The sequence below is a fragment of the Danio rerio genome, chromosome 11 (assembly GCF_049306965.1).
Source record: "Danio rerio strain Tuebingen ecotype United States chromosome 11, GRCz12tu, whole genome shotgun sequence".
Taxonomy (NCBI): domain Eukaryota; kingdom Metazoa; phylum Chordata; class Actinopteri; order Cypriniformes; family Danionidae; genus Danio; species Danio rerio.
In genome coordinates, this window is record NC_133186.1 from 12,322,501 (window position 1) to 12,350,346 (window position 27,846).

The window sequence follows — 27,846 nt, forward strand, 5'->3', positions numbered from 1 at the left end:
GTTTTATACTGAAACTTGCCTTCAAAAGTGCTTCCTTTGTCTTATCCACATTTCTTGCATGTTAAACACACGTCCACCAAAACAGGAAGTAAAAAAACCTGCAACTGCGTTAATTGCGTTAATTTTTTTTTACGCGTTAATTATTTAAAATTAATCGCATGCGTTAACGCACAAACTTTGAAAGCGCTAATATATATATATATATATATATATATATATATATATATATATATATATATATATATATATATATATATATATATATATATATATAGTTTTCTGGGAAGTCTAACAGCATCCAAGTACAGAAATTGAACAGTCAAATGTAAAATAATATGGTCATCATTGTACAAATCATCTAAAAACAATAATATTTAATAATATCTTTATATTTTAATATTTAATAACTAATCTAATCGAGCAATGTGAATGCTGCAGATGCGCACATAATGCTCAAATGATATATTGCCCTATATCACATTCACCATAAAACATATTTTATTAGAGAGCAGCTTGACAAAGGGAAGGTGAACTACAGGAACAGCTAGAGAATGGACACACATGCTGCTCACTTTCCTTCACACTCACCTGGCTGAAGGTGGGGGGTGGTGGAGGTCCAGGCGGAGGGGGAGGAGGAGGAATAGGCATCCTGGCAAACCTTCAAAAACGACAACAGTCTTCTTAATCTTCAGAACTTATCCTCACAGAACTCTGCAGTGGGAAAAAATTACAGCTTTTAGTCTTTCATGCATAACTGCAGGTAAAAATCTTTGAAAAGTAAAACCCCCGGCAAATTCTCTTAACTGACTAATGAAAGTTAATAAAGATGGGAGAAAAAAAAAAAGTATGGGATTTTAAAAATCCTCTTTTCCAAAGAAAGGTTGATGTTTGCTTCCAATAAGGAACTCTAGAAATGAGTGCTGGTTCACGTGTGCACATAAAATACTTGAGCAGGACTAACTGGAATGTCGCTGAGCTGGATCTGCAGTCACACATTGACTAATGGAAGTAAGTTTGAAGCACAAAAACCCTGAAAACCTGTATGCCATTACACATTGTAATGGAAATGCCCTTTTTACATCGGGTGTTTTTCTGAAACTGATGTTGCCAAACAAACCGATGAAGCAAACACCGAATTAAATATGGCATGTGGTCTGAATGCTGAAATCGACATGAGTCTGTAAACACATGGGCAGCATAATAAAGGAATAAACCTGCCTCTTGCATAAACTCATGACCCACTTTTAAACCTGCTTACCTGTAAAGCCCAGATATACTCAGTTATACTAAGTTCTTCTTTGTCGAAGTGAACATTTGAAAAATCTGAAGTAAAATGTTGTGAACATCTCAATGGTGCCCACCCTGCTGAGAGTGGCATTTAGATGAATATGTAAAAATATGTTATACTTTCTGTTTAATAAAAACATTTCAATAAATTATTATTTAAAAAATACACAAACAAACAGAGTGTGCCATGGGTTCCCTTGAAATTCTCCTTCGGGGTTTTAAAAGGGCGGTTTCCAATTAATGAGTAAAATTTGGTCTGTGGTGAACATGCAGTACTGAAACTCAAATATAGTATTCAGTTATTTTTTAATAAAGTGTATGTTTTGTTATGTTTTCTTTAGTACATGTTAAAATTTACTAAACGTAGTAAAGACATGTTCTTATTAGAAACAAAAACAAACACTACCTAGCTTTCCATCCACCTATTTTTCCGTGCATTTTGGAAATGCGCATCAAAAAAATAGATAAAAATAAATAAATACATTTTTTAAAAGCTCAGTTGACGGAAACGACAAGACGCACATAAATTTTAAAAATGTGCATTAAAAACTTCTGCGTAAAACTGAGTAGGATAAACTTTTTTAACTACTACGATGGAAACATTTTTAACAAAAAGAATTCCAGTATGCGCATTAAAAAAAGTTGTTATAAGAGATGATGTAATGATAAAAAGCAAGAACATCTGTGCTCCGTGTCTTATCCACCATGCTGCTTTGCCACTGTGGTATATAATTATGTATAATTTATTATATGATTATTTATTTACGTTTTGCCCTCAAAGTTTACAGACAAGTTTTGTACAGTAAATGTGCTCACATATTACAAGTGAGAGACTCATGAATGAAGGGTGCACCATTTGATTTCAAAATAACTGAAGTAAAACCACTATCTACGATTCTTTATTGAACATCAACGCTGAACGACTGAAATTAAAACACACATTGCCTAAAATGCAGCTCTCCCACCCTTGTCTGCGCCGGACTGTACGCGTGTGCTTAGCAGAAGTATAATATCAGAATAATAATAAGCATAAATTATAATAAAATAAGTCTAAATAAGCCTCAACAGAGCGGGGTCACGTGACTTCACACACGGTAGGGAAAGTAATTGAATAAATTGGACCGATTATAGACTTTGAATGTCGATTTCGATTACTTTTCGATTATTCACCCAGCCCTAGTTACAACCTACAAAAGGATCTGTATAATGAAGAAATGTTTTGTGAGCCTGTTCACAAACAGATTTCCTAAGATATTTTGACTCCAAAGCTATGTACGTCCAGACAGCAATTTGTACTGCAAATAAAGCACACACACCAATAAGCCTATATAAATATGAGCAAATAGACAACACACATAAAAACACAACAGTCTAACAACCATGTAATGTATTAATGATTTGTTTAATTTCAACATTAACCTGACCTAATGAGAATGGTGGACAATGTTTTTAAGACCACAACGTCATTAGCCCCTTTCACACAGTGATACCGGTAAATATCCGGAAAATTTACGGAACGACTTTACCGGTATATTCAAAAAAGCGCTGTTCACACAGGCGAGGACGTTACGGAAATTTTCCGGAAAAGAGCATTCACACATCCATTCCAAAATACCGGTAAATTCTGACATCATTCACCACAAATGAGCTTTAAACGGCTGCGCTTGTATTTGTAAACATTTGACTAAATTACAAACTCTTTTGATAATCAATATTGTAAACAACTTTCACTGGATCATATTCGCATGTCGAGATGTTCATAATATGTGCGTGTGCTGACGCTCACAGGCTGTTTCATGGGCACACGCAAAGCTTGAAGGTAAACAAACAACGGCTTATCATAAGCATCTTATCGATGATTATTTGCACAGTTGGCATTAAGAAGAACATATAGACGTTATCTGACTAACTTCTAGCAGCTAAATGTGTCTGGAAAAATATTCAAAGGCTTTTATTCTCACAAACCGCGCGGACGTAAATGCGTCTGACTGTTGTGATTGGCTAAAGCAGAAGTCTTACGTCAGCACGTTCTAGACGTGCACGAGCTTATTCCGGAAATCTTCCTTCTGCGTTCACACAGCGCAGCATTCCGGCAAATTGCCGGTAATGTTACAACTTCTCTTTCCGGAAAATAGCCAGAACGAATTTACCGGTATTTTCAAAAAGGACCTGTTCACACATACAACCTTTCCGGAAAATTGCCGGTAATTTTCCGGAAAGGTCTGTATGTGTGAAAGGGGCTATAGTCCACATTCAGTTGTGACCTGTATTTATTTTTAATGTATTTGAGTGATGAAAAAGTGTCAGAAAGCTTGACATGATTCCGCAATGTTGTATCGTAGAGCTTTTTATTTTTTAGTTGCATGCCGATCTGCTGCAATTGATGCTATTGCTGTGTTATTCTAACATAATCACCCAGGGCTCCCCAAGCCATGGAAGAAAAAAAGAAGAAAAGGCTTTTTATTTGCATGTTGTTGTTTTAATGCAACAAATAACTATTTAGTTAAAACTATTATAGTTTTATCTTTGTGTTTATTTTTATCAGTTGTGTATAAACTATTGTATTTCTAATATTTTAATATAATGTAATTGTTTTTTGTAAATCACCAAGCGAACCCTTCCATTATTGCCTTGAGCATCCCCACAGGGGATTCCAACCCCTACTTTGGGAGCCAATGGTCTAGTCCAGGGGTGCCCAAACTAAGGCCGTACTCACACTATGTACAGTTGCCTCGAACTGGGCCAAAGCACGCTTGTCCCCTCTCCCTTCTCCCTTCTCCCCCGACGGCCCGCACTCACACTACAATCGACCTGGGCACGCTTACGTCATTGATGCTACGCTGTTTAGTAAGCGCTCTCGCTCAGCACAAAGGATATTTCTCTTGTTATATCGTTTCAGTCGTATAATATGCCGTCAAATATTTCACCAAACAGTCCTTAGGGATGTGGTGACTCGCAGTCAGATATTTCGCCGAACAGATCCACCACTTTTGGCACTCATAAACAATCATAAAGCCTTCGTGCTGCAGGAATGAGGAGGTCTGCTAAAAGTGCGCAGCTGTCGTGCAGTGAGGGGTTTGCGTCTTTAATAATCTACGGCAGTTTGCATTCATTGAACAGCAAGAATGATTAATAAAGCCATATGAAACAGTCCCTTAAAATCCATAAGGCTATTTCTCACTTTCAAGAACGCCAAGAGAAGTCTTGTCAGGTCAGTTTGGAAGAACGAAGTCGGGAGGCCGCAAGAACACAGAAGGCATCCTCTGATAAATTAGATGCTGCGTTCTTCCTGATGGTCACAAGACCTTTAAATGTTTTTAACTGAAAATGATTTAACATTACCGCATTCATACAACAATTTATGCATAAAGACTTTACAAATGTACTTTGCACAATACAAATAAAAAAAATTAAATACAAATTTCAACAAATAAACTCCCTTAATGTGCTTATGCCTTTATAAACTTTTTCATGGTGATATTTACTTTGACCATTTCATTTAGGGAAATTCTGAAGGGAAACATCTCTGTATTTTATAATAAATCTATATAAAATGCTGCGCTTCCTAACTCCAGTCTCAGTGACTTCTGGGACTCCTACAGCGAGTTTTGCACTCAAGTCTGTATAGGTGCATCCTCGATAACAACACATCCGGGAACTTTCACTCATCCTCTGTTCTTAAGTTTTGGATCTGAACTTTGGCAGTTGATGATGACGTTACACGAGAACATGAGGACGCAAGATCGCTGAAGAAAGCATATTGAGAAACAGCCTTAGTCTTGGAGCGCCAGTGTCTTGCAGGGTTTAGCTCCAACTTACCTCAACAAACCTACCTGAAAGCTTTTAGTACAACTAGTAAGAGCTTAATTAGCTGGTTCAGATGTGTCTAATCGGGGTTGGAGGTAAACTTTGCAGGACACCGGTCCTCTAGGACCAAATTTGGTCAGCCCTGGTTTAGTCAATACAGCATTACCATGCTTTGCATATTACCAGAGCATATAAACAGCTCTTTATCCACCATAACTCGATACCAGTTATAACATGGTAACGTCTAAATAGGATACAGCTGCGGATACAAACATCAATATAACATCATTTTTTGTTACATTGTATAAAAATAATTAATATTTTTTTACAATACTGTGACGGTGGGGTTTGGAGTTGGGGTAGATGTTAAAGAAATACAATTTATTGGGTAATTTAATAAATAACATGAATAACACTCAGTACAACTACTGTTCCGTGTACACGTGGGTTACCTCTGGGTGCTCCGGTTTCCCCCACAGTCCAAAAACATGCGCTATCGGTGAATTGAATAAGCTAAATTGGCCATAGTGTATGTGAGTGTGTGGGTGTTTCCCAGTGTTGGGTTGCTGGAAGGGCATCCGCTGCGTAAAACATGTGCTGATATGTTGGCAGTTCATTTCGCTGTGGCGACCCCAGATTAATAAAGGGACTAAGCCAAAAAGATAATAATTTAATGAATGAATGAACAACTTATTTTACATTCCTTTGACCGTTGGGTTTAGAGTTGGGGTAGACGTTAACAAAATACAATTATGGGAAAATGTAAAAAATAATATAAATAATTCCTGTAACTTTCGGCCACAACTGTATCTGATCTAGCAACAACCTTATAACATGCAGGGTTCTTCTTTCTTCTGGCCATGTGGTACTATGATGTCATTGCTTTCATTTATTTCTACACTTTCATGCGAAGAGATTGTCCCACTCAGTAGCTCATGTTGATATTTTTGTTTTATGTGTGCACAAAAGAATTCTCCTATCTTAATAATAATTCAATTAAAACACTGAAGGCATATGATGTGTTTTGAGGATTTTTTTTGTACCTTTCTAGAATTTGAACAGGCTGAGAACCTTGCAGTCTATGGAGGATGAGGGAGGTCTTAGATTTCAACTAAATTACATATAAATTTGTGCTTCAAAGATAAACAAAGGTCTCAGGAATTTGGAGTGACATTAGAGCAAAAAATTACTAAAATAATTTTCATTTTTAGGTTAGCTAAGTCCATATTGCCTATTTCTACTTCCAGGTTCTGACATCATCCCTATAAAATTAACTTTTAAAAATGTAACAAAAAATGCAGGCTGCCCAAAATCTGATAAATACCACCAGAGCAAGTTTCATGTTAGAAAATAACATCGTACTACAAAATACTAAATGTATTACAAAAGCTGATCCAGTAAACTAAGCTTGGCATTCTTCACATTGCTGCATAACATGTCAAAACAAGCGAGCATCTCTGCTTTAATCAGCTAAACCAAATCTGTCAGCAACCATGTTTATTACACCCAGCTGCTGCAAGAATTGGTTTGAGATTAATGACATGCATAAAAGTACATGCGATGTCAATATTGTAAGGTTGGAGTTCGTCTTTATAGTGACAGCTGGCTTTGTTTGCTATGGAGTTAAAGATTCAAATCAAATTTGACATAAAGCTGTCTTCGAGGTCATTTTGTAAGATAATTAATTGTTTAATTAATTGAGTGTAATAAAAGTCATTATTGACACATTTCACATTCACAATTATGAAATTTGATTTAGATTTTTCTTTGCCACATGTAAATAGTCTCATCACAGATAGTTTTTCACCCTATAAAAGTATCAAATTTAATATGCAAAATTTTATGGCCTTGCTTTTACTAAAGATACAGCAGAAAAATGTGCTGTAGACAAACTTCAATGCATTCTGTCATCTGACTGATAGTTTTAAAATACTTTAGCAAGTTATCATTCAGTCATGGAATATGTCTTATGCAGTAAAATCCTTTAAAATGTTACATTCTAGAGTAATATTTTTTAGATTAAAACTAGAATAAAGCAACTGAGATTTTAATATCTGCAAATCATTTATTTTAATGTTTTTGTGCATCTCTAATTCATCACTATCATTATTTCTATTACTATTACTATGCAACTCTACATGTATTTTAAACAAATAGTCTGCTTTTGCAGGTATAAAGAAACTATCTTAAAGCTGAACAAACATTTTGGTCTTCTGGATAAAAATGTTATGTATAAATTAAATATAATAGAGAGCATACTGTATATTAGCAATTTAAATGTGTTTTATACGTTGAATAATGTATGTGTCGAATACGTCTGAAAAACATAGAGGGTTATTTCTTGTTTGGCCTTAACAGATGCGTCTGAATGCATAATACAATAACAGAACTATTTGAAGAACATAATCATTAAAATAAGTATACTTAATATTAACTGGTGTCACACCAGACCAGTGTTTTCGTAGTTTTCAACTCTTTCTTTGTCGTGAGTCTAAAACAAGGAAGTGAAAAATTCAGAGCTCAGCTTGTGAACATGACGTGTCTGACCATCTTCGTGTCTAAATATTTAAACAGACTGTCTGTGACCATACCTGTCATGCCACAAACATCCTGAACTAGTTAAATCAATTACATGTGTGTATAGAAGGCAAAACCAAAAGTTTTAGGACAATAGGAATGTCTTCAAAAGCACATTATTGTGATCCATGAACGAACGGTTCTTTTGAGTCGAATCTTTTGAAAGAATCGGTTCTCAAACCCGGTCAAAGGACTCGTTGATTAATAAACAACCCAAGCGAAACACACGAATTCAAAAAACTTTTCACAAAGTCACTTGCGCTTCTTGTACAATATGTGTAAGGAGCTATAACAACTATATTAATAATATTAGTCACTATCTGTAACGTAAATACGTCGGCAAGCTTACCTGTCGGTCGCGATGTGACTGATATCTTATCCCAAACAACATTAATGTCACACAGTAACCGTCTGTTCTTCAGCCGATGATCTTCTTCTGCCTATCCGGTCACCGAATAAACACGGGAAAGTTAGTTAACTAACGTTAAGTTAGTCGGGCGAGAGCTTACAGTGGTGCGCTGTCATATTGACGGCTGGTTTCTGCCAACTCTCTAAAGTTGTTACAAACCGTCCACGGCGAGAAATGAAAGCACGAAAGGCAAAGATTTACAGAACCTTATCGCTTGTTGACATTAACATTGCTGCCCTGTGAATTGGGGCGATGTTGTTTCACGACAGACCGCTGGGCTTCAGCGAACCCAGTTCAATGGAATCCCGGAAATCCCGCAGTCGGTACAAAATGGAGGCAGGAGGCCGAAAAAAACCGAATGCAACCGGAAAGTGAGACCTGTACGTTAGGGTAACTACATGGATAAGCTCTTTCTCTTGTAAAGTTAAAAAAGCCAAAACGTTATAGCAGTTTATTGTTACAAAACAAACAAAAACAATGTCGTTAAAAGTCAATCTGCCATATTTTTTAATTAAATAAATGATTTAGGGTAACATAGGCACTTGTAACAAAAGCAACTCTCTTATCAAATGAAACAATGGTTTTATTAAAATATAAATGCAGTAATTATTTTTTGTGCCAATAATATAATTTGTATAACCATGGTTAAAGGAATTTGTGTTTTAACAACGTTTTGGCAAAGCCAATTTTCCAAGTTTGTTTATTATAATTTAAAAAATAGTTCTCAGAAAAGAACAGAAAGGAAGCAAGAACATTGTCAAAGACTTCAATGTGACTTCAGTGGGTCTACCAAAATCAAAATATCTAAACATGACTCTTCACCAATATTTTTAAGGCAGAACATTTATTAGGGTACAGTTTGACATATTGCTATAAGAGTTTGTAGCACAACCATAATTCATGTAGTAATGGTGCCACTTGATCAGATGTTTTAACAATGTTTTACATCATTTTCTTGTCTTCTAAGGACCATTGCTGTCTATGGAGAATGGTAGAGCTTTGATTTAATCTAGAATACCTTCATTTGTGTTCTGAAGATGAACAAATATCACATGGGAGTGGAATAACGTGTGAGTAAATAACAACATTTCAAAACATTCTGAAAATAATTTCCTTTAATTGCAATTAGTGATGTTAATAACGAGTTTCTGAAGTTTACAAATAGTATTGTTTACTTGTTAGCACAAATATGTGATTTTGTTTGGTCAGTTCTTGGCAAATGAGATGTTAATTACGTTACAAATGTTTGTATGTGTGCTTAGATTTTTTTTAAAACTACATATGTGAATATTTTTTTGTTTTTTTTTTTTGTTTTGTTTTTTTAAAGTAAAAGAGTACTCCAAAATTACAAGTGAAAATACAGGTATGCAGCATGCCGCCAAAATATACTTAAACGGAAAGTTCACCCAAAACTGTTCTGTCATCATTTACTCACCCTACAATTCCAAACCAGTTTGAGTTTCTATCTTCTATTTAACACACAAAAATGATATTTAAAAAAAAAAAAGCTGTAAACCTGTATCCACTGACTTCCATAATATTTGTTTTTCCTAGAGGTCAATAATTACAGGTTTACAATGTCTTCAAAGTAGCTTCTTTTGTGTTCAACAGAATAAAAAAAAAAAACTTAAAGAGTAAAGAGTAATTTTTTTTTTTTTTTTTTTTGTGCGAACTTGAAGTAAAAGTAATGTTTAACCTAAAAGTTCATTTAGCAATATTTGAAAAATGCTTTTGACCACAGTGCTGGACCAAGTCCATTCAGTCATTTTATTTTCAGCTTAGTCCCTTTATTAATCTGGGGTCGCCACAGTGGAATGAACCACCAATTTATCCAGCATATGTTTTACGCAGCGGATTCCATTCCAGCTGCAACCCATCACTGGGAAACATCCATACACTCATTCGGACCAAATCACAAAACACAAATCAACAGTAAGAGGTGGGTGTAGTAACAATAACAGAGATATAAAAACAGTGTATTGTAATAGTGTATGTATTTATAAAACCAGACCAGACAAAAATTAAATCAGAAATTTTAATGCAAAGTGAAATAAACAGTATAATACTCAATGCTTACAACATGTCTGTATACAATTCAATTGTAAAACTATAATCAGAGATAATGCCTGAGAAACTACACAAAGTGAACATGACACTAACCCCCCTGATGAATTAGTTATCACCAGAAAATGTATTATTTGAAAAACAAAATCTCATGAATGATTTTTTTTTTGCACAAAATCTTCTGCATTCCATCAACAGAAAGCTAACACTAACACACAAACAAAACACAATATTCTGCATTCTGTACTAAACAGACAGCTAACACACACAAACTGACAAAAAAAAATATTACATTTAGAAAAAGCTATATACATTATGGTCAGTGTACTTCAGATATTAAGGTGAAATTTTAATAAAAAATAATTGCGTCAATCACACATTTGCATAAAATGAAAGAAAATTTAAGGTAAATATATGAGTACTTTAATTTCAAATCCAATTATGAGGTGTAAAAGTACTGTTTTTTCAGGAATATATTCAAGTATTTGTACAGTAAAGTACAAAATACTACATCCCCCAAAATACTAATTAAATAATACAGTAAAAGTGCTCAAGTATTTCACACCGCTGGTTGGTTTTGGGAAACACAAAATTACTGAACTACGTCATAACAATGAAACTTGCAAGCAATGAAGATTTTTGAAAACACACTTTTAAATGGCTTTGAAAATGTAATAATTGACATGCAGATTTTGTCAACGTGTGCAAATATTTTTGATATAACAACACATTTTTTCTTTTTACAATTATTAAAAAAAATGTTTTCTAAATAACCCTCAGCCAAGGGTATATTACTTTATTTGAGTTGGAAAACAGCCGACAACAACAACAACTGTACATTTGTGCAAATGTGTTAGCAGTAATATTTCACAAATATTTATATACATCCTTCAAAACAATTACCCCTACTGTACCTTACTAGATACTTCATGGCACAGAAATATCTGCAATAACAGATAAGTAACTTTAAAAAGAAGCAGAAAAATGTCAATACACAAAAAAGCTTTTTACATATGTATAACTTACCCACATTGTACACATTACTTTAACATTATGTAGAATTTACAAAAATATAAAGTTTGCAATATCCATGCTCCGTTAAAAAAATTAAGAAAAACGTTTTAGTAAAACCTTTATAAATCTTTAGTAAGTGCACATGATACTATTCAATTTAAAATACATGTATAACACATTGTTTATGGAAAGGTGAAGAAATCGACATCTACTCGAATTATTTTATACATAAAGGTTGCGGCAATCAACCCACTATTGTCAGTTCTGATAAAAATGATTAGAAAGCACAAGCTCAACCATGTCTTCCCATTCACTTTTTTTAAACTTATCCTACTACATTAGTTTAAGGACATTCATTTTTGACCCTTTCAACGTGCTTTCTGGAACCTCCAGATCCATTGCTTGTATTTGCAGATGTCTCATTGTGCGTCTGCGACTATAGTCACTTTGCTCGTTTCCCCGACCATCTCTTCTAGGCATCCCTTTGTAAGTGTAACAAATGTCATCAGTAGTGTAATGACGTCTTGGAACCATTTGAGTTTTCCTATAATATCTTGCATCACCTCCCCTATGGGGTGAGATTTGCTTTGGACTCATTCCCATATTTGAATTTCTCACAGGTAAATTCTCAGTTCTGGTTGGGGCTTGAAGTTTAGGCACTGATATTTTGTTCCAGCTGTCATCAATTTCAAAGTTACTCCCTGTTCTTTTATGATCTCTTGATCTGTGTGCACCAGACATTTCGCTGTAGTAAACATCTGATGATGTTGGAACTACTCCAGAGGTTCTGGGTCTTGGGGTTGGTAAAGCCATTGTGACATCGGGTGAGTCGGGGAGATGTCTTGTCATTTTAGGCCTCTGGGCTTTTCCTGAAATGTTCATACCACTGTTCAAATCAAAATAAGGGTCCTGCATGGTGAATTTTGAGGTACCATATTTCTGATGGTTTGGCATTCTAATGTCTCTTAAGGAAGGATCTAGATCATATGTTTTGCCTGCCTTTATATTACCTCTTGGAATTGCAAAGTTGTTGGCGTGCATTTTTGTATAGTCATGGAAATCATCATTAGACCCCAGGCCTTGAAAATCAGGGTTATCTAATTCTGGTGTGTAGACATCGAGATTGGGTTTGAAATTGGTTGCCTTTATTTTGCCTTTAGGAAAATCAACATTCTTGTCTGGGACTCTGAAATCAGGTTTATGACTCCTGGTACTTAAATCTGGTGAATTAAAGAGATCTAAATTAGGGGCCTTTAAATCATAGTCGGGTGTCTTTATTTTTTGTCCAGAGAAACCAATATCAGGCATCTTAAATGTGGATGTTTTTATTTTTCCAGATGGCATTTCTGTTTTGGGAAGTGTAAAATCACCATTAGGTCCATGAATGTTAAAATCAGGATGATTAATCCCAGCATTTAGTTTGGGAGGTGATGAACTAAGACGGATGTCTGGATGATCAATGTCATCATCAAAATGTGGCTCTTTCAAACCTGACAGACCCAAACTGGGCATTTTTAACTTGGACATATTAAATTTACCTGAAGGGCCATTAACATCAATATCAGGTGGTCTAAAATCTAAATTTGAGGTTTTCAGATCAGTCTGAGGCAGAGTCAAGTCCATTCCCGGAGTATCGATTCCTCCATTAATTTTGGGGCTTTTGGTTTTCAATTTTGGAGATTTCATTTTAAAATCAGGTCCTTCAGCTTTTAAATCTGAGAGGCCAATCTTTGGAAGTTTCATTTTAGCGGAAGGCGCATCAATGTCAATCTCTGGAGTGTTCAAATCAACATTAGGTTTCTTGAAATTTGGTACATTTATTTTGCTTTTAGGCACATTAACATTCATGTCAGGTGCTGTGATATCTGGCTTATGACCTCTAAAGTTGATGTCTGGTGAATCCAAGTCTGCCTTAAACGTTGCAGCCGAAAGATTTATTTTAGCTGGCTTATCATAGTCAGGCATATTGATTTTGGGTCCTGTAAAACCAACATCAGGTATCTTAAAATTAGGCATTTTCTTTTTACTAGATGGCATGTCCATATTGGGGAGTGTTAGGTCTGTTTTTGGAACCTTGAAATCAGCATTAGGTCCATCAATATCAATATGAGGGCTTTTTACCCCTGCATTTAGTTTAGATGATGCACTTAGATTAAGGTCTGGATGATCAATGTCAGCATCCATATGTGGCCCTTTTAAACCTGGCGAATTTAAACTTGGCATCTTTGGTTTTGCCATATTAAATTTGCCTGATGGGTCATTAAGATCAACATCAGGAGATTTTAAATCTAGTTTAGGGGTTTTCATTTTAGCCTGAAGCAGATTTAGATCCATGTCTGGGGTATCGATTCCTCCCTTAATCTGAGGGGTTTTAAGATTCAGGTTTTGAGATTCGACTTTGAATTCTGGGCTTTTTGGTTTGCTTCCTGATAAACTAAATTTTGGCAGCTTCAGTTTACCTGAAGGGGAATTTATGTCAAGGTCAGGTGCATTCATATCAATATTAGGTTTCTTAAAACTTGGTCCTTTAAATTTATTTTTAGGAATATTTACATCCATGTCTGGTCCTGAGATTTCTGGCTTTTGACCTTTAATATTGAATTCTGGAGAATCAAAGTCTGCCTTTGGAGCTGAAAGACCGATTTCAGGGTTCTTAAGATCATACTCTGGTGTTTTCAATTTGGGTCCTGATAGACCAAATTTAGGCATCTTTAAATTGGGCAGTTTCATTTTTCCAGATGGCATGTTGATGTCAGGAGGTGTGAGGTCTGTTGTCATACCTTTGTGATCAGCATTAAATCCATGAACATTCATGTCAGGACTATTTATCCCTGCATTTAGTTTTGGAGTTGATGCACTCAGATTAAGGCCAGGATGATCCAAGTCAGCATCTAGGTTTGGGCTTTTAAAATCAGTTTGAGGAATATCAATTCCTCCCTTATTTTGGGGGTTTTTGAAAGTCAACTTTGGATAAGTCATTTTAAAATTTGTGCCTTTTGGCTTGCCAAATTTCGGCAGCTTCATTTTACCTGAAGGAGCATTTATGTCAAGGTCAGGTGCACTCATGTTAAAATTGGGTGTCTTCAAATTTGGTCCTTTAAATGTACCTTTTGGGATATCAAAATCCATGTCTGGTCCTGTGATATCTGGCTTATTGCCTTTAATGTTGATATCCGTGGTATCAAGGTCTGCCTTAAATTCTGGGGCAGAAAGATCCATTTCAGGGGTCTTCAAGTCATAGTCTGGCGTTTTTATTTTTGTTCCTGAAACACCAAACTTTGGCATTTTTAATGTGGGCATATTAATTTTTCCAGTTGGCATGCGCATGTCAAGATTCGGTTTCTTTAAATCTAGTGCTTTCATTTGACCTTTCGGTAAATCAACATTCATGTCAGGAGCCGTGACATAAAGGTTATTATCTAGGTTTAGATCTGGGGAATCAAAGTCTGCCTTAAACTTTGGAGCTGAAAGATCCATTTCAGGGGTCTTCAAATCGTAATCTGGTGTTTTCAGTTTGGGCCCTGATAGACCGAGTTTAGGAAACTTTAAATTGGGCAGTTTCATTTTTCCAGATGGCATGTCCATGTCTGGAACTGTAAGATCTGTTTTTGGACCTTTGAGACCAGGTCCGTGAATGTCAATATCTGGACTACTCATCCCAGCATTTAGTTTGGGTGTTGATGCAGTCAGATTAAGGTCAGGATGATCAACATCAGCATTCATATGTGGCCCTTTTAAACCTGACATATTTAAACTTGGCATCTTTGGTTTTGCCATATTAAATTTACCTGACGGGCCATTAAGGTCAATATCAGGAGATTTGAGATCTAGGTTTGGGCTTTTGAAATCAGTTTGAGGCAGAGTCACATCCATGTCTGGGGTATCAATTCCACCCTTAATTTTGGGGCTTTTGAGATTGAGCTTTGGAGAATTGATTTTAAAATCTGGGCCTTTTGGCTTGCCAGAAAGACCAAATTTTGGCAGCTTCATTTTACCTGATGAGGCATTTATGTCAAAGTCAGGTGCATTCATGTCAAGATCAGGTGTCTTCAAATCTGGCCCTTTGATTTTACCTTTTGGTAAGTCAACATTCAAGTTAGGAGATGTAACATCAATGTTATGACCTAGGTTTATGTCTGGTGAATCAAAGTCTGCCTTAAACCTTGGAGGGGAAAGATCCATGTCAGGGGTCTTCAAATCATAATCGGGTGTTTTCAATTTGGGCCCTGATAGACCGAATTTAGGAAACTTTAAATTGGGCAGCTTCATTTTTCCAGATGGCATGTCAATGTCTGGAACTGTAAAGTCCATTTTTGGACCTTTGAGACCAGCTCCATGAATGTCAATATCTGGACTACTCATCCCAGCATTTAGTTTGGGTGTTGATGCAGTCAGATTAAGGTCAGGATGATCAACATCAGCATTCATTTGTGGCCCTTTTAAACCTGACAAATTTAAACTTGGCATCTTTGGTTTTGCCATATTCAATTTACCTGACGGGCCATTAAGGTCAATATCAGGAGATTTGAGATCTAGATTTGGGCTTTTGAAATCAGCTTTACGCAGAGTCAGATCCATGTCTGGGGTATCAATTCCACCCTTAATTTTGGGGCTTTTAAGGTTCAGCTTTGGAGAATTGATTTTAAGATCTGGGCTTTTTGGCTTGCCAAAAAACCCAAATTTTGGCAGCTTCATTTTACCTGATGGGGCATTTATGTCAAAGTCAGGTGCATTCATATCAAGATCAGGTGTCTTCAAATCTGGCCCTTTAATTTTACCTTTTGGTAAGTCAACATTCATGTTAGGAGCTGTGACATCAATGTTATGACCAAGGTTTATGTCTGGTGAATCAAAGTCTGCCTTAAACTTTGGAGGGGAAAGATCCATGTCAGGGGTCTTCAAATCATAATCGGGTGTTTTCAATTTGGGCCCTGATAGACCAAATTTAGGAAACTTTAAATTGGGCAGCTTCATTTTTCCAGATGGCATGTCCATGTCTGGAAGAGTAAAGTCTGTTTGTGGACCTTTGAGACCAGCTCCATGAATGTCAATATCTGGACTACTTATCCCAGCACTTAGTTTGGGTGTTGATGCAGTCAGATTAAGGTCGGGATGATCAACATCAGCATTCATATGTGGCCCTTTTAAACCTGACATATTTAAACTTGGCATCTTTGGTTTTGCCATATTCAATTTACCTGATGGGCCATTAAGGTCAATATCAGGAGATTTGAGATCTAGGTTTGGGCTTTTGAAATCAGCTTGACGCAGAGTCAGATCCATGTCTGGGGTATCAATTCCACCCTTAATTTTGGGGCTTTTGAGGTTCAGCTTTGGAGAATTGATTTTAAAATCTGGGCCTTTTGGCTTGCCAAAAAACCCAAATTTTGGCAGCTTCAGTTTACCTGAAGGGGCATTCATGTCAAGATCAGGTGTCTTCAAATCTGGTCCTTTAATTTTACCTTTTGGTAAGTCAACATTCATGTTAGGAGCTGTGACATCAATGTTATGACCTAGGTTTATGTCTGGGGAATCAAAGTCTGCCTTAAACTTTGGAGTGGAAAGATCCATTTCAGGGGTCTTCAAATCGTAATCTGGTGTTTTCAGTTTGGGCCCTGATAGACTGAATTTAGGAAACTTTAAATTGGGCAGCTTCATTTTTCCAGATGGCATGTCCATGTCTGGAACTGTAAGGTCTGTTTTTGGACCTTTGAGACCAGGTCCGTGAATGTCAATATCTGGACTACTCATCCCAGCATTTAGTTTGGGTGTTGATGCAGTCAGATTAAGGTCAGGATGATCAACATCAGCATTCATATGTGGCCCTTTTAAACCTGACATATTTAAACTTGGCATCTTTGGTTTTGCCATATTAAATTTACCTGACGGGCCATTAAGGTCAATATCAGGAGATTTGAGATCTAGGTTTGGGCTTTTGAAATCAGTTTGAGGCAGAGTCACATCCATGTCTGGGGCATCAATTCCACCCTTAATTTTGGGGCTTTTGAGATTGAGCTTTGGAGAATTGATTTTAAGGTCTGGGCCTTTTGGCTTGCCAGAAAGACCAAATTTTGGCAGCTTCATTTTACCTGATGGGGCATTTATGTCAAAGTCAGGTGCATTCATGTCAAGATCAGGTGTCTTCAAATCTGGCCCTTTAATTTTACCTTTTGGTAAGTCAACATTCAAGTTTGGAGCTGTGACATCAATGTTATGACCAAGGTTTATGTCTGGGGAATCAAAGTCTGCCTTAAACTTTGGAGGGGAAAGATCCATGTCAGGGGTCTTCAAATCATAATCGGGTGTTTTCAATTTGGGCCCTGATAGACCAAATTTAGGAAACTTTAAATTGGGCAGCTTCATTTTTCCAGGTGGCATGTCCATGTCTGGAAGAGTAAGGTCCGTTTGTGGACCTTTGAGACCAGCTCCATGAATGTCAATATCTGGACCACTTATCCCAGCATTTAGTTTGGGTGTTGATGCAGTCAGATTAAGGTCGGGATGATTAACGTCAGCATTCATATGTGACCCTTTTAAACCTGACAAATTTAAACTTGGCATCTTTGGTTTTGCCATATTCAATTTACCTGACGGGCCATTAAGGTCAATATCAGGAGATTTGAGATCTAGGTTTGGGCTTTTGAAATCAGCTTGAGGCAGAGTCATATCCATGTCTGGGGTATCAATTCCACCCTTAATTTTGGGGCTTTTGAGATTCAGCTTTGGAGAATTGATTTTAAAATCTGGGCCTTTTGGCTTGCCAGAAAGACCAAATTTTGGCAGCTTCATTTTACCTGATGGGGCATTTATGTCAAAGTTAGGTGCATTCATGTCAAGATCAGGTGTCTTCAAATCTGGCCCTTTAATTTTACCTTTTGGTAAGTCAACATTCAAGTTTGGAGCTGTGACATCAATGTTATGACCAAGGTTTATGTCTGGGGAATCAAAGTCTGCCTTAAACTTTGGAGGGAAAAGATCCATATCAGGGGTCTTCAAATCATAATCGGGTGTTTTCAATTTGGGCCCGGTTAGACCAAAACTAGGCATTTTGAAATTGGGCATTTTCTTTTTTCCAGATGGCATGTCCATGTCAGGAAGTTTAAGATCTGTTTTCAGACCTTTGAAATCAGCATGAGGTCCATGAATATCAATATCTGGACCATTTATCCCAGCATTTAGCTTAGGAGTTAATGGACTTACATTTAGGTCCGGCTGATCTATGCCAGCATCCACATTTATATGTGGCTCTTTTAAACCTGGAAGACCTAAACTGGGCATTTTAAATTTACCTGATGGGTCCTTAAGATCAATATCAGGAGATTTGAGATCTAGGTTGGGAGCTTTTAAATTCACTTGAGGCAGAGTCGGATCCATGTCTGGGGTGTCAATTCCTCCCTTCATTTTGGGGCTTTTGATATTCAAGTTTGGAGATTTGATTTTAAGATCAGGTCCTTTTTTCTTGCTACCTGAGATGCCAAATTTTTGCAGCTTCAGTTTACTTGAAGGGGAATTCATCTTAAAATCTGGTGTATCCATGTCAAAATTTGGATTCTTGAGATTTGTTCCTTTAATTTTACCTTTTGAGAAATCCCCATTCATGTCTGGTGCTGTTATATCTGGCTTATGACCACTAATGCTGAGATCTGGGGAATTAAAGTCTCCCTTAAACTTTGGAGCAGACAGATTCATTTGAGGGGTCTTAAGATCAGCATCAAGTGTTCTTATATTGGGTGCTGAAAGACCAAAATCAGGCATTTTGAAAGTGGGCATTTTCTTTTTTTCTAAAGGCATGTCCATGTTCGGTAGTGTAAGATCTGTTTTTGGACCCTTGATATCAGCAATCGGTCCATTAATGTCAATATGAGGGCTTTTTATACCTGCATTAAGTTTGGGTGTTAATGCACTCAGATCAAGGTCATGCTGTTCAATGTTCGCATCAACATTCATATGTGGCCTAGGCATCTTTAGTTTTGAGGCATCAGGTGATTTGATATCCATGTTAGGGGCTTTTAAATCAGTTTGAGGCTGAGTTAGATTGAGTTCTGGCGTATCAATTCCACCCTTAATTTTGGGGGTTTTGAGATTCAGATCTGAAGACTTGATTTTAAGACTGGATCCTTCTGGCTTGTTACCAAAGATCTTTAATTTGGGCATTTTTATTTTACCTGAAGGGGCATTGATGTCCAAATCATGTGCATTGAAGTCATGACTGGGTGTTTTTAAATTTGGTACTGTGATTTTACCCTTGGATAAATCAATATTTGTGTCTGTGATATCAGGTTTCTGACATTTAATGTTGATATCTGTTGAATCTAATCCGGTCTTTAGCTTGGGAGTTGAAAGATCCATTTCAGGGGTCTTTAGGTCATAATTAGGTGTTTGTATTTTGGAGCCTGTGAGGCCAAAGTCATTTGGGTTTTTCAGATCAGCATGAGGTAGAGTCAGATCCATACCAGGGTCATTAATTCCCTCATTAACATTGGAATTTTTGAAATTCAGGTCTGAAGACTTTATTTTAAGGTTAGGTCCTGAAGGAGCCTTTACATTAAGATCAGATGCATTCAAGTCAAGATTGGGGGGGTTTAAATTTGAAGCTTTAATATTACCTTTAGGTAAATCAACATCCATGCCTGGTTTTTGACCTCTAATTTTAATGTCAGGTGAATTACAGTCTGCATTAAACTTTGAAGTTGACACATCCATTTCAGATGTCATCATCTTGGGCCCTGAGAGAGCAGCTTTTGGTTTTCCAGATGGCATATCCATGTCCAAGTCTGTTTTCAAACCTTTGTAATCAACCTTTGGGCCATCAATTTTTATGTTAGGGCCATTTAGTCCTGCAGCTACTTCGGCTGGTGACCCCTTCATACTTGCATCATATTTGATGTCTGGATTGTTGTTTCCAGAGAAGCTAAATTTTGGCAGTTTAAATTTTGATTTCTCGACATTATCTGATGGTACATCCATATTCATATCAGGGGAATTAAGCACTGCTTTGGGGGTCTTAAAATGTCCTTTTGTGAGGTGCATCACAGGAGATACTTGACCATGAGAGAAAGTACGATCTGGTGTATTAAAACCAACATCTTTTTCTAAGTCTGTATATGTTCCACCCCGTAGGTTTATTTCATGCTCAACATTGGTCAGGTTCACTTTGGATTGAAGTGATGAAAAATCTCTTGCAGTGTTGGTTTTGAGCTTTGCTCTCATCAAGTCACCTGTAGAATCCCTGGGATCATAATGGCTAATGGATGACCTTGTTTTCTCATCAAATTCTGTTTCAGATGGTGCGAGACACATCCGATCTGCATTCTGAAGCAAAGTTGCAATGTTTACCTTGCTTTTGCGGTCAAGTGTTTCAGTTGTCTCTTGACCACTGCCATGTTTGCTATGCCTTTTATCCTTTGCAACTTGACTTCCTTTTAGAAATCTCTTGACTTTAGCATTGTAAAGTCTGTCATATGAATCTTTCCACACCTGTTGAAACATTTCAGTTAGAACAAATCAATGGGTTTGCTGGACATATGATTTAGTGCTTTAAAAGCAAAAAATAAAAATAAAAAAACAGACCTCAACTGGAGCTTTCATATCCAGATTTTCCAAACTTCTGCTGGATTTTAATCCATGCTTTGAGAACTCCTTGTCATTATTAATCAACTTCAAAATGTCCACAGCTTCATTCTTCTTTTGTTTATTCCTTTTTAGCTCAAGCTGATCACTGGCACCAACAATATCTTCCCCTAAAAATTGCAATGTGAAAATTATCAACATTATTCATTACGCAGAAGTTCCCTTAGCAAGAATTTTTAATCATCCTTTAAACACAAAATTGATTGGTGGGTTCAGGGCAAAGTTATTTTGTAATAATAAAGTATAAAAAGGAAAATATAAGTTTACAACATCAAGCAGCAGAACAATCTGTTTTTTTTTTTTTTTTTTTTTGCTGCTAAAAATTAGAGAAAACAAATGAGACCATAAGTCTAAACCAATAGGTATTGATGGCTGAACCCACACTTACACCAAAGAATAAGACCAATAAGAAGTTCTTTGTAAAAAAGTGATGCTATGATGCTCAATAACTTTATAGTGATCGTATAGTGATAGTATTTTAGGACTGGCCGATTAGGCAATTTTCATGCATATTTTCTCAGTAAAATTAGTTTTAGAAAACCTCCAGCACATGCGCTTAGATGGAGCAGCATTTACTACAAAGAGTCGAAGTTTGTGCAGCTTTTCAATTAACTATGGCTCTGTGTAGTAAATGGAGCACATGAAAATACCACACATAATAACATAGTTTAACTCCAAACTTACCTCATAAGCTCAGTCAAGTGTTTGAAATCATTTATTTTGTGAGATAATTCCATAGTTGTCTGATTGTTAATTATGCTTAATCAATAAAACCAGTTCTACGTTTTGTTAATAATGAGGATTATAAGGCCATTTCCTGATTTTCTTTCTAGACATTTAGAGGCAGTGCACGAATATGTTTTCGTTTAAAAACACCAGTGTTGGGCAAGTTACTTGAAAAATGTTGTGAGCTAAGCTATTAGCTACTCTACTTAAAATGTAGCTTAACTACACTAAAACTACCCTCTGGAAAATGTAGCAAGCTAAGGGCGTACTCACACTTTGTACAGTTGCCTTGAACCAGGTCAAAACATGCTTGCCCTCCCCCTCCCGTCCCCCCTGACAACCCGCACTCACATTACATTCGGGCCTGGGTATGCTTACATCATTGATGATGTGCTGTTCAGTAAGCACTTTTGCTCAGCACAGTGGAGATTTCTTTAATTATATTGTTTAAGTCGTTTCATATGCAGTGACACACAGTCAAATATTTCGCAGAACAGATCAGCCACTTTTGATGCTCATAAACAATCATAAAGTCCTCCTGCTGCAGGAATTAGGAGGTTTGCTGAAGGTGCACAGCTGTCATGCAGGGTGGGGTTTGCGTGTTTAATAAACAATGACAGTTTGCGTTCATTAAACAGTAAGAATGATTAATTAATCCATATAAAACAGTCCCTTAAAAGTCCCCTCTCGCTTTCAGTTTCGAGCTTAGGTGCGTTTTGCACTCACACACAAGCGTACCGAGCTAAAGCCCAAGTCTACAGCGCTCTGGCATACCTCTTCCAACCGGGCAAGGGCCGGCAAAGTGAACCATGCCTGAGCCCGATTCAGAGCACTCACACTTCTCAAACGATCCCGGAAACGGGCCCTGGGCACGGTCCGGATAGCATAGCGTGAGTAGGCCCTAAGCTAATAGCTACTTGGCAAAAATAGCTTAGCTCGATCTAAGCTATTTTTGCAATTTTCATTTTTAAATCGAAGCAACTTAAATCCAAGTCAATCATATCTTAGTGATCAACAAAACTGTCAATAAAACATATGAGGCATAATTGTTCAGTTCAATTATTTACCAACAAATTATAGTATATAACAGCAAAACCAAAAAAAATCTATAAAACCAGATGCAACACATTTAAAATACTATAGTAATTTAAAATAAAGGGATTTTTTTTTTATGGATAAGCATTATATTGTATATATATTTACAACTCTTCATTAATGAATTACACTACATAAATGTAGTATCATCAGACACTATCATGAACTAATAGTTATTATCATAGCATTTACTACATCTTAACATGTACTTCTCGAGGTATGGTAACGCGGAATCCTGCTTTACACATAACTCCTCTCCCTCAGCCATCTTTCCATGCAGCAAATTTCTTGTGTTAGCGACGTCACAGACCAGAGTGAGAGGTGGCAGCAACCCACCAAAAAGTTTGTTGTTGACCACCGTAAAACAGGTGGAAGAAGAAATCGTCATTATCGCCATCATATGGATTAACTTTCATCGGCTAGACACCGGCCTCACAGCTCCATGAATTTCGATGCTGCCACTTATTGATCCGCAATCGGCAAATGTAACTTGTGTGGACGATACTGTGCTACTTGACTAAAACAAACAGCTACTGCTACGCTACTGAGAAATGTTGTAAACCTAGTAGTGTCACTACTTGTAGCGATGCTAGTGCCCAACACTGAAAAACACACATTTTGTCCTTCTATACACACTGAGACTGAGACCAATTCAGCTAACATGGTCGAAGACACTGTAAAGCAGGTGTTTTGGATGCTACCCATTTTGACAGCTATTTTAAAGATTATTGTCAGTTTGTACATGCTCCATATTGCCTTTTGCCGCAATGTTTCAAAGAGACGGAAAGTAAATAAACGCCAGGCAGATATGACGCAGGTAAAATCGTCGTACATCTGTGCACGTGCAATACACGAACAAAAGGGTTTTCAGTCGTTTTAGTGTTGATGACAAAAATAATTGGAAATAGATATTGGAGTGTGTTAAATGAAAACGCCATTTTCAAATAGATCCGGATGTAGCCGGAGTTTCTGGCAAGAGCGCTCTCTGATCTTCAGAGGAGATTTATTACATTTCACAGCTTTGCTCAGTTGTATTTACAATTTCACAGAATATTATTATAATTATTCAGCCAGCCTTGACCTAAAGAAAATAAAATCATAATCAAATATGCGACTGTACCTTCAAGAAAGTGCAGGTCTGTGTATTCTCCAGAGACATTATCTTCAAGCAGCAGGCTGTCAGAGAGGCTTCTTTGGTAAAGAGCCTGCCAGTTACAAAACACAGTGATTTTAACATTAAATTAATTACATGCATAAATGAATCTAACATTTTAAAGTTTTGATGAGCAACATATGCATTGCCAGTTTACACAAAATAGCATTTCATCAGAAATTCAATCATCATTTATTTCTAATAATAACTAAAACAGTAACACAAAATCAAGCACAAAAATCATAATCAACATGTTTGGAGGACAAATAAGATTAAAAACAGATAACATACCATTTCACCAGTATATATATATATTTACACGAAAGCCTCCAGAACTGAAACCTTTTAATGCAAAGGGAAATTTGCACTCATGAGAACCACGTTTCAATGCAAATTATTACAAATGCATGTTAAGTCACAATACAATCACATACTTAAACATTATAAACATATATACATATATTCAGTGGTGGGAAAAATACTGAAAAATCATACTCAAGTAAAAGTATCATTACTTGACTAAATATGTAGTGCAAGTACAGTAAAAGTATCTATTGTAAATATTACTCAAAGTATGAGTAAGAAGTAGAAATTTCAAAAGTATTCAGGAGTAGTGAGTATTACGCTGTTAAAAGCTGATGCTTTATGTGCAATTTGTGCATGTGTGTGTAAACGTAACATTCTGTAGTGCATTTAGTCATTGCCCAGCAGTCACACAACATCATAGGACAATAAAATTAGGTTAGATTTAGGTTGTAACGTCGGGTGACCAAAATTCAACGTCTAACCAGCATCTAAGGAGTTTTTTTGACATCCAATAATGATGTGAAATGATGCAGATATTTTAGTTGATTTTAACTTGTGTTAGAAAGTGACTAAAATCTAACGTCGAGCCAACATCTTAATCCAGCGTTATATTGACATCAGATACTGACATTTATTTGTCAGGTATGGCAACTAAAATCCAATGTCTCATTGACGTCATAGTGTCAAGCTGTAACATGATTAGACGTTGATATTGAATTGATTTTAGGTTGGACGTTGGCAGTGGTGTAAAGTAACTGATTACAAATACTCAGATTACTGTTTTTAGAGTTTTTCTCAGGACTTGTGATTTACTAAGTAGTTTTAAAAACGCATACTTTTATTTTCCCTTGAGTACATATTTAGTGCAGTATCTGTACTTTTACTCCACTACTTTATTTTTTTCGAATTAGAAAAATCAGTCATGTGATTCCTGTCCAATCAAACACAGAGAAGGTAAATCGCATCATAATGAACTACCTTAAGACATGGGCGATTTATTATTGGAGCAAACTATTTGGAAGCATTAAAAGTGTCCAAAAGGATGTCCAAAATCTTTAATCGCATTGACCCAGAGACTGTTTAGATGCATGTCGCTGATGAGAGGATGGCGGATGTTTGCTGCATGATGACCGAAGTGACCTTGAACACCCAGCAGGCACAAGACATCAACATGACGTCAGATTGACATTGTACCCTAACGTCATTGGGATGTTGCATTTTGTTTGGACATGAAAATCGGGTCTCAACATCAGGCCGACGTCAATGTCCAACATTCAACCTAAAATCAACCAAATATCAATGTCTAATGATGTTACATCTTCACATTGTGTATGTTACCACTATGACGTCTATCAGACATTGGATTTTGGTTGCCATACCTGATGAATAAATGTCTGTATTTGAAAATGTCAATATGATGTTGGTTTAAGATGTTTGCTCGACGTTGGATTTTGGTCACTTTCTAACAACTTAAAATAGACCAAATATGAACGCCATTTGACTTTATTATTGGACATCAAAATAAGGTCATTAGACGCTGCCTAGACATAAAATCTTGGTCACCTGACATAACAACCTAAATCTAACCTAATAATAACGTCTTATGATGTTGTGTGCCTGCAGGGCAATAACTATATGCACTACAGAATGCTACGTTTACACACATTTACAAATTACATGTAAACCAGCTTTCAACAGAGTAAAACTCACTACACACAAATCTTGATTATTTTTGAAAGGGCTAATTTTTACTCATACTTTGAGTAATATTTACAACAAATACTTTTACTCTACTTGCACTACATTTAATATGTAAATGTAAGTAAAGATTTTGGACATCTTTTGGACACGTTTAATGCTTCCAAACAGTTAACTGCAATTATAAATCGCACATGTCTTGAGGTAGTTAATTATGCTTCGATTTACCTCTTTACTTCCATATGCTATTAGATTGGACAGGAATCACAGGACAGATTTTTCTTATCCCCATAGACAGGAGAAAATAAAGTAATGACTGCAGGTTGAAGGAAAGTAGTGGAGTAAAAGTACTGATACAGCACTAAAAGTGCATCTAAGGGAAAGTAGAAGTACACATTTCCTTAGAAAAACTACTCAATTACAGTAGTTTGAGTATTTGTAATTAGTTACTTTACACCACTGCATATTTATACTGTATAATACATACAGTATGGGGCAATCAGTAAATGAATAGAAGCACTTCTCTCAGACTGAAAGAAACTGAGAAAACTTCCATGCTTTTTTTTTTTTTTTAAAGTCAGCATTATCGCATTGGTGAATAAACAGACAGACGAAACTGTGAGGTATTCAAAGAATTGTTAGGATAGTGTAACAAGAGGGCGTTAGGAACAGGTTAGGCCAGACAAAAGAAACTGAGCAGACCTCACCTTATTAACCACACCCTCTGTTTTAAAGCTGCGCAATCGCAGAGGTACCAGATTATCCCATGATCATCTGTAAAGACATATTGATAACCTGTTCAACTGTGATGACTTAATTGTCAGCTATTTCATCATAAAATCTACCAAAAACATTGGATTACTAGGTACAAAATATGGTATATGGTAATTTTACAAACTTGCACAAAGCTGTTACCCTTTTATTTATAGTAATCACAAATTAAGATGTTCAGAATCTGAAAATGTGCATCAGAAACACTCTTTTAGTAATATGTGGTATAGAAAAATACAGTAAATGTTCAGATTTACCAGTTTAAAAAACATCCCTATGCAATAATTAGAGGTATTGACACATAAATGCAATTTAAATACATTCAACTTTTTGTAAAATATTGTAAAAATGAAATTAAACAAGCATAACTTGTGCATTCTCTGCATAGTAATTCATAACAACTTGACACCTATGCTAGCTAAACATACAAGATTGCAGTTTCTTTAAGATTAAACAATTTGTTTTAAACAGTCCAAGCTAATGTTTAAATGTGAACAACAAAAGAAAAGCCTTACCTTGTATCCTATGAGCTTTTATATCCTTGTTCAATGTCTAGTAATAAAATGTCATGCTAATGACTGGATGTTTCCACTGGATGAGTCCGTGTTTACCTCTGTCCTCTTCATACTGTTCATGAAACTCTCGCTGCAGCAAGTAATACATTTCCAGAGCGGAAAAACAGGTTTAAGGTACAAACACATGCCTCGGTACAGCATCACTGCTTGTTCTTCATGGAGGCTGGGTGACATAACAATAATAAACCTCTCCCTAATTCCTGATTGATTGGAGAAAATCAAAAGAAATAGGAAAAAAAACTAAACTATGCACACAAATGAGTCATACCCGTTGGGACACAACTACCTGTACAAGGCGTAGGCACAACCACCCAGGTTGTTCTAGGTGGAGACGGTTCATAACGAGCGTTCACACCTTTAATATAACCAATTATGCACTAAACATTCTGAGAAAAGACAATGCGGTTCAAACGTCACAAATACATATTAGAACACTTTGGGACACACCTTGATTAATGAAAATAAGACCCTTTTTGTCTGATTAAAGAATTAAATGCAGTACAAAAAGTTGTTTTCTTACATGGAGCGGTCTAGTCCAAACGTCTAAAAAGTATCCTATTGAGAAGCATTTTTATACAAGTAAAAAAGAGTGTTTACAGATTTAATAGGTCAAAATTAAGTATGTTTTTCCTTTAAAAATGTGCCAATGGGGTACGAAAAAAATCATCCTTTTATATTACATTTTGTCATCCTACATTTGATAACAAACTTCTTTTTACTAATAATGTGTCTTA

At 36.3% G+C, this 27,846-nt stretch overlaps 2 protein-coding genes and 1 long non-coding RNA gene across 5 annotated transcripts in view; 1 reads left to right on the forward strand and 2 right to left on the reverse strand.

Annotated features, from left to right (window-relative positions):
• The window catches only part of wipf2a (WAS/WASL interacting protein family, member 2a), a 25,684-nt gene extending 17,288 nt beyond the window's left edge, over nucleotides 1-8,396 (reverse strand). Inside the window, exons 1-2 of the mRNA XM_005155759.6 lie at nucleotides 8,021-8,396; nucleotides 589-711 (exon numbers count right to left, since the gene is read on the reverse strand). Of these exons, the coding sequence (XP_005155816.2) occupies nucleotides 589-648 (60 nt within the window). The 5' untranslated portion in view covers nucleotides 649-711; nucleotides 8,021-8,396. The remainder of the gene's footprint in view (nucleotides 1-588; nucleotides 712-8,020) is intronic.
• LOC141376560 (uncharacterized) lies at nucleotides 7,845-11,240 on the forward strand. 2 transcript variants are annotated; one of them, XR_012387068.1, is made up of 2 exons: nucleotides 7,845-8,470; nucleotides 9,048-11,240. It is a non-coding gene; the product is annotated as an uncharacterized lncRNA (long non-coding RNA). The 2 variants fall into 2 exon arrangements; XR_012387067.1 differs by having other exon boundaries at nucleotides 7,845-8,460.
• Nucleotides 10,102-27,166, reverse strand: si:ch211-69b7.6. Of its 2 annotated transcripts, XM_073916476.1 has the most exons (7): nucleotides 27,053-27,166; nucleotides 26,474-26,540; nucleotides 24,054-24,104; nucleotides 23,730-23,814; nucleotides 20,729-20,898; nucleotides 15,652-20,635; nucleotides 10,102-14,946 (listed from the first exon to the last, which is right to left on the reverse strand). In XM_073916476.1, exons 3-7 carry the CDS (start codon nucleotides 24,054-24,056, stop codon nucleotides 11,492-11,494), a joined length of 8,697 nt encoding a protein of 2,898 aa, XP_073772577.1. In that variant the 5' UTR covers nucleotides 24,057-24,104; nucleotides 26,474-26,540; nucleotides 27,053-27,166; the 3' UTR covers nucleotides 10,102-11,491. The 2 variants fall into 2 exon arrangements, with proteins under 2 accessions (XP_073772577.1, XP_684581.9); XM_679489.10 differs by having other exon boundaries at nucleotides 10,102-20,635.
• Between the last annotated feature and the right edge of the window lie 680 nt (nucleotides 27,167-27,846).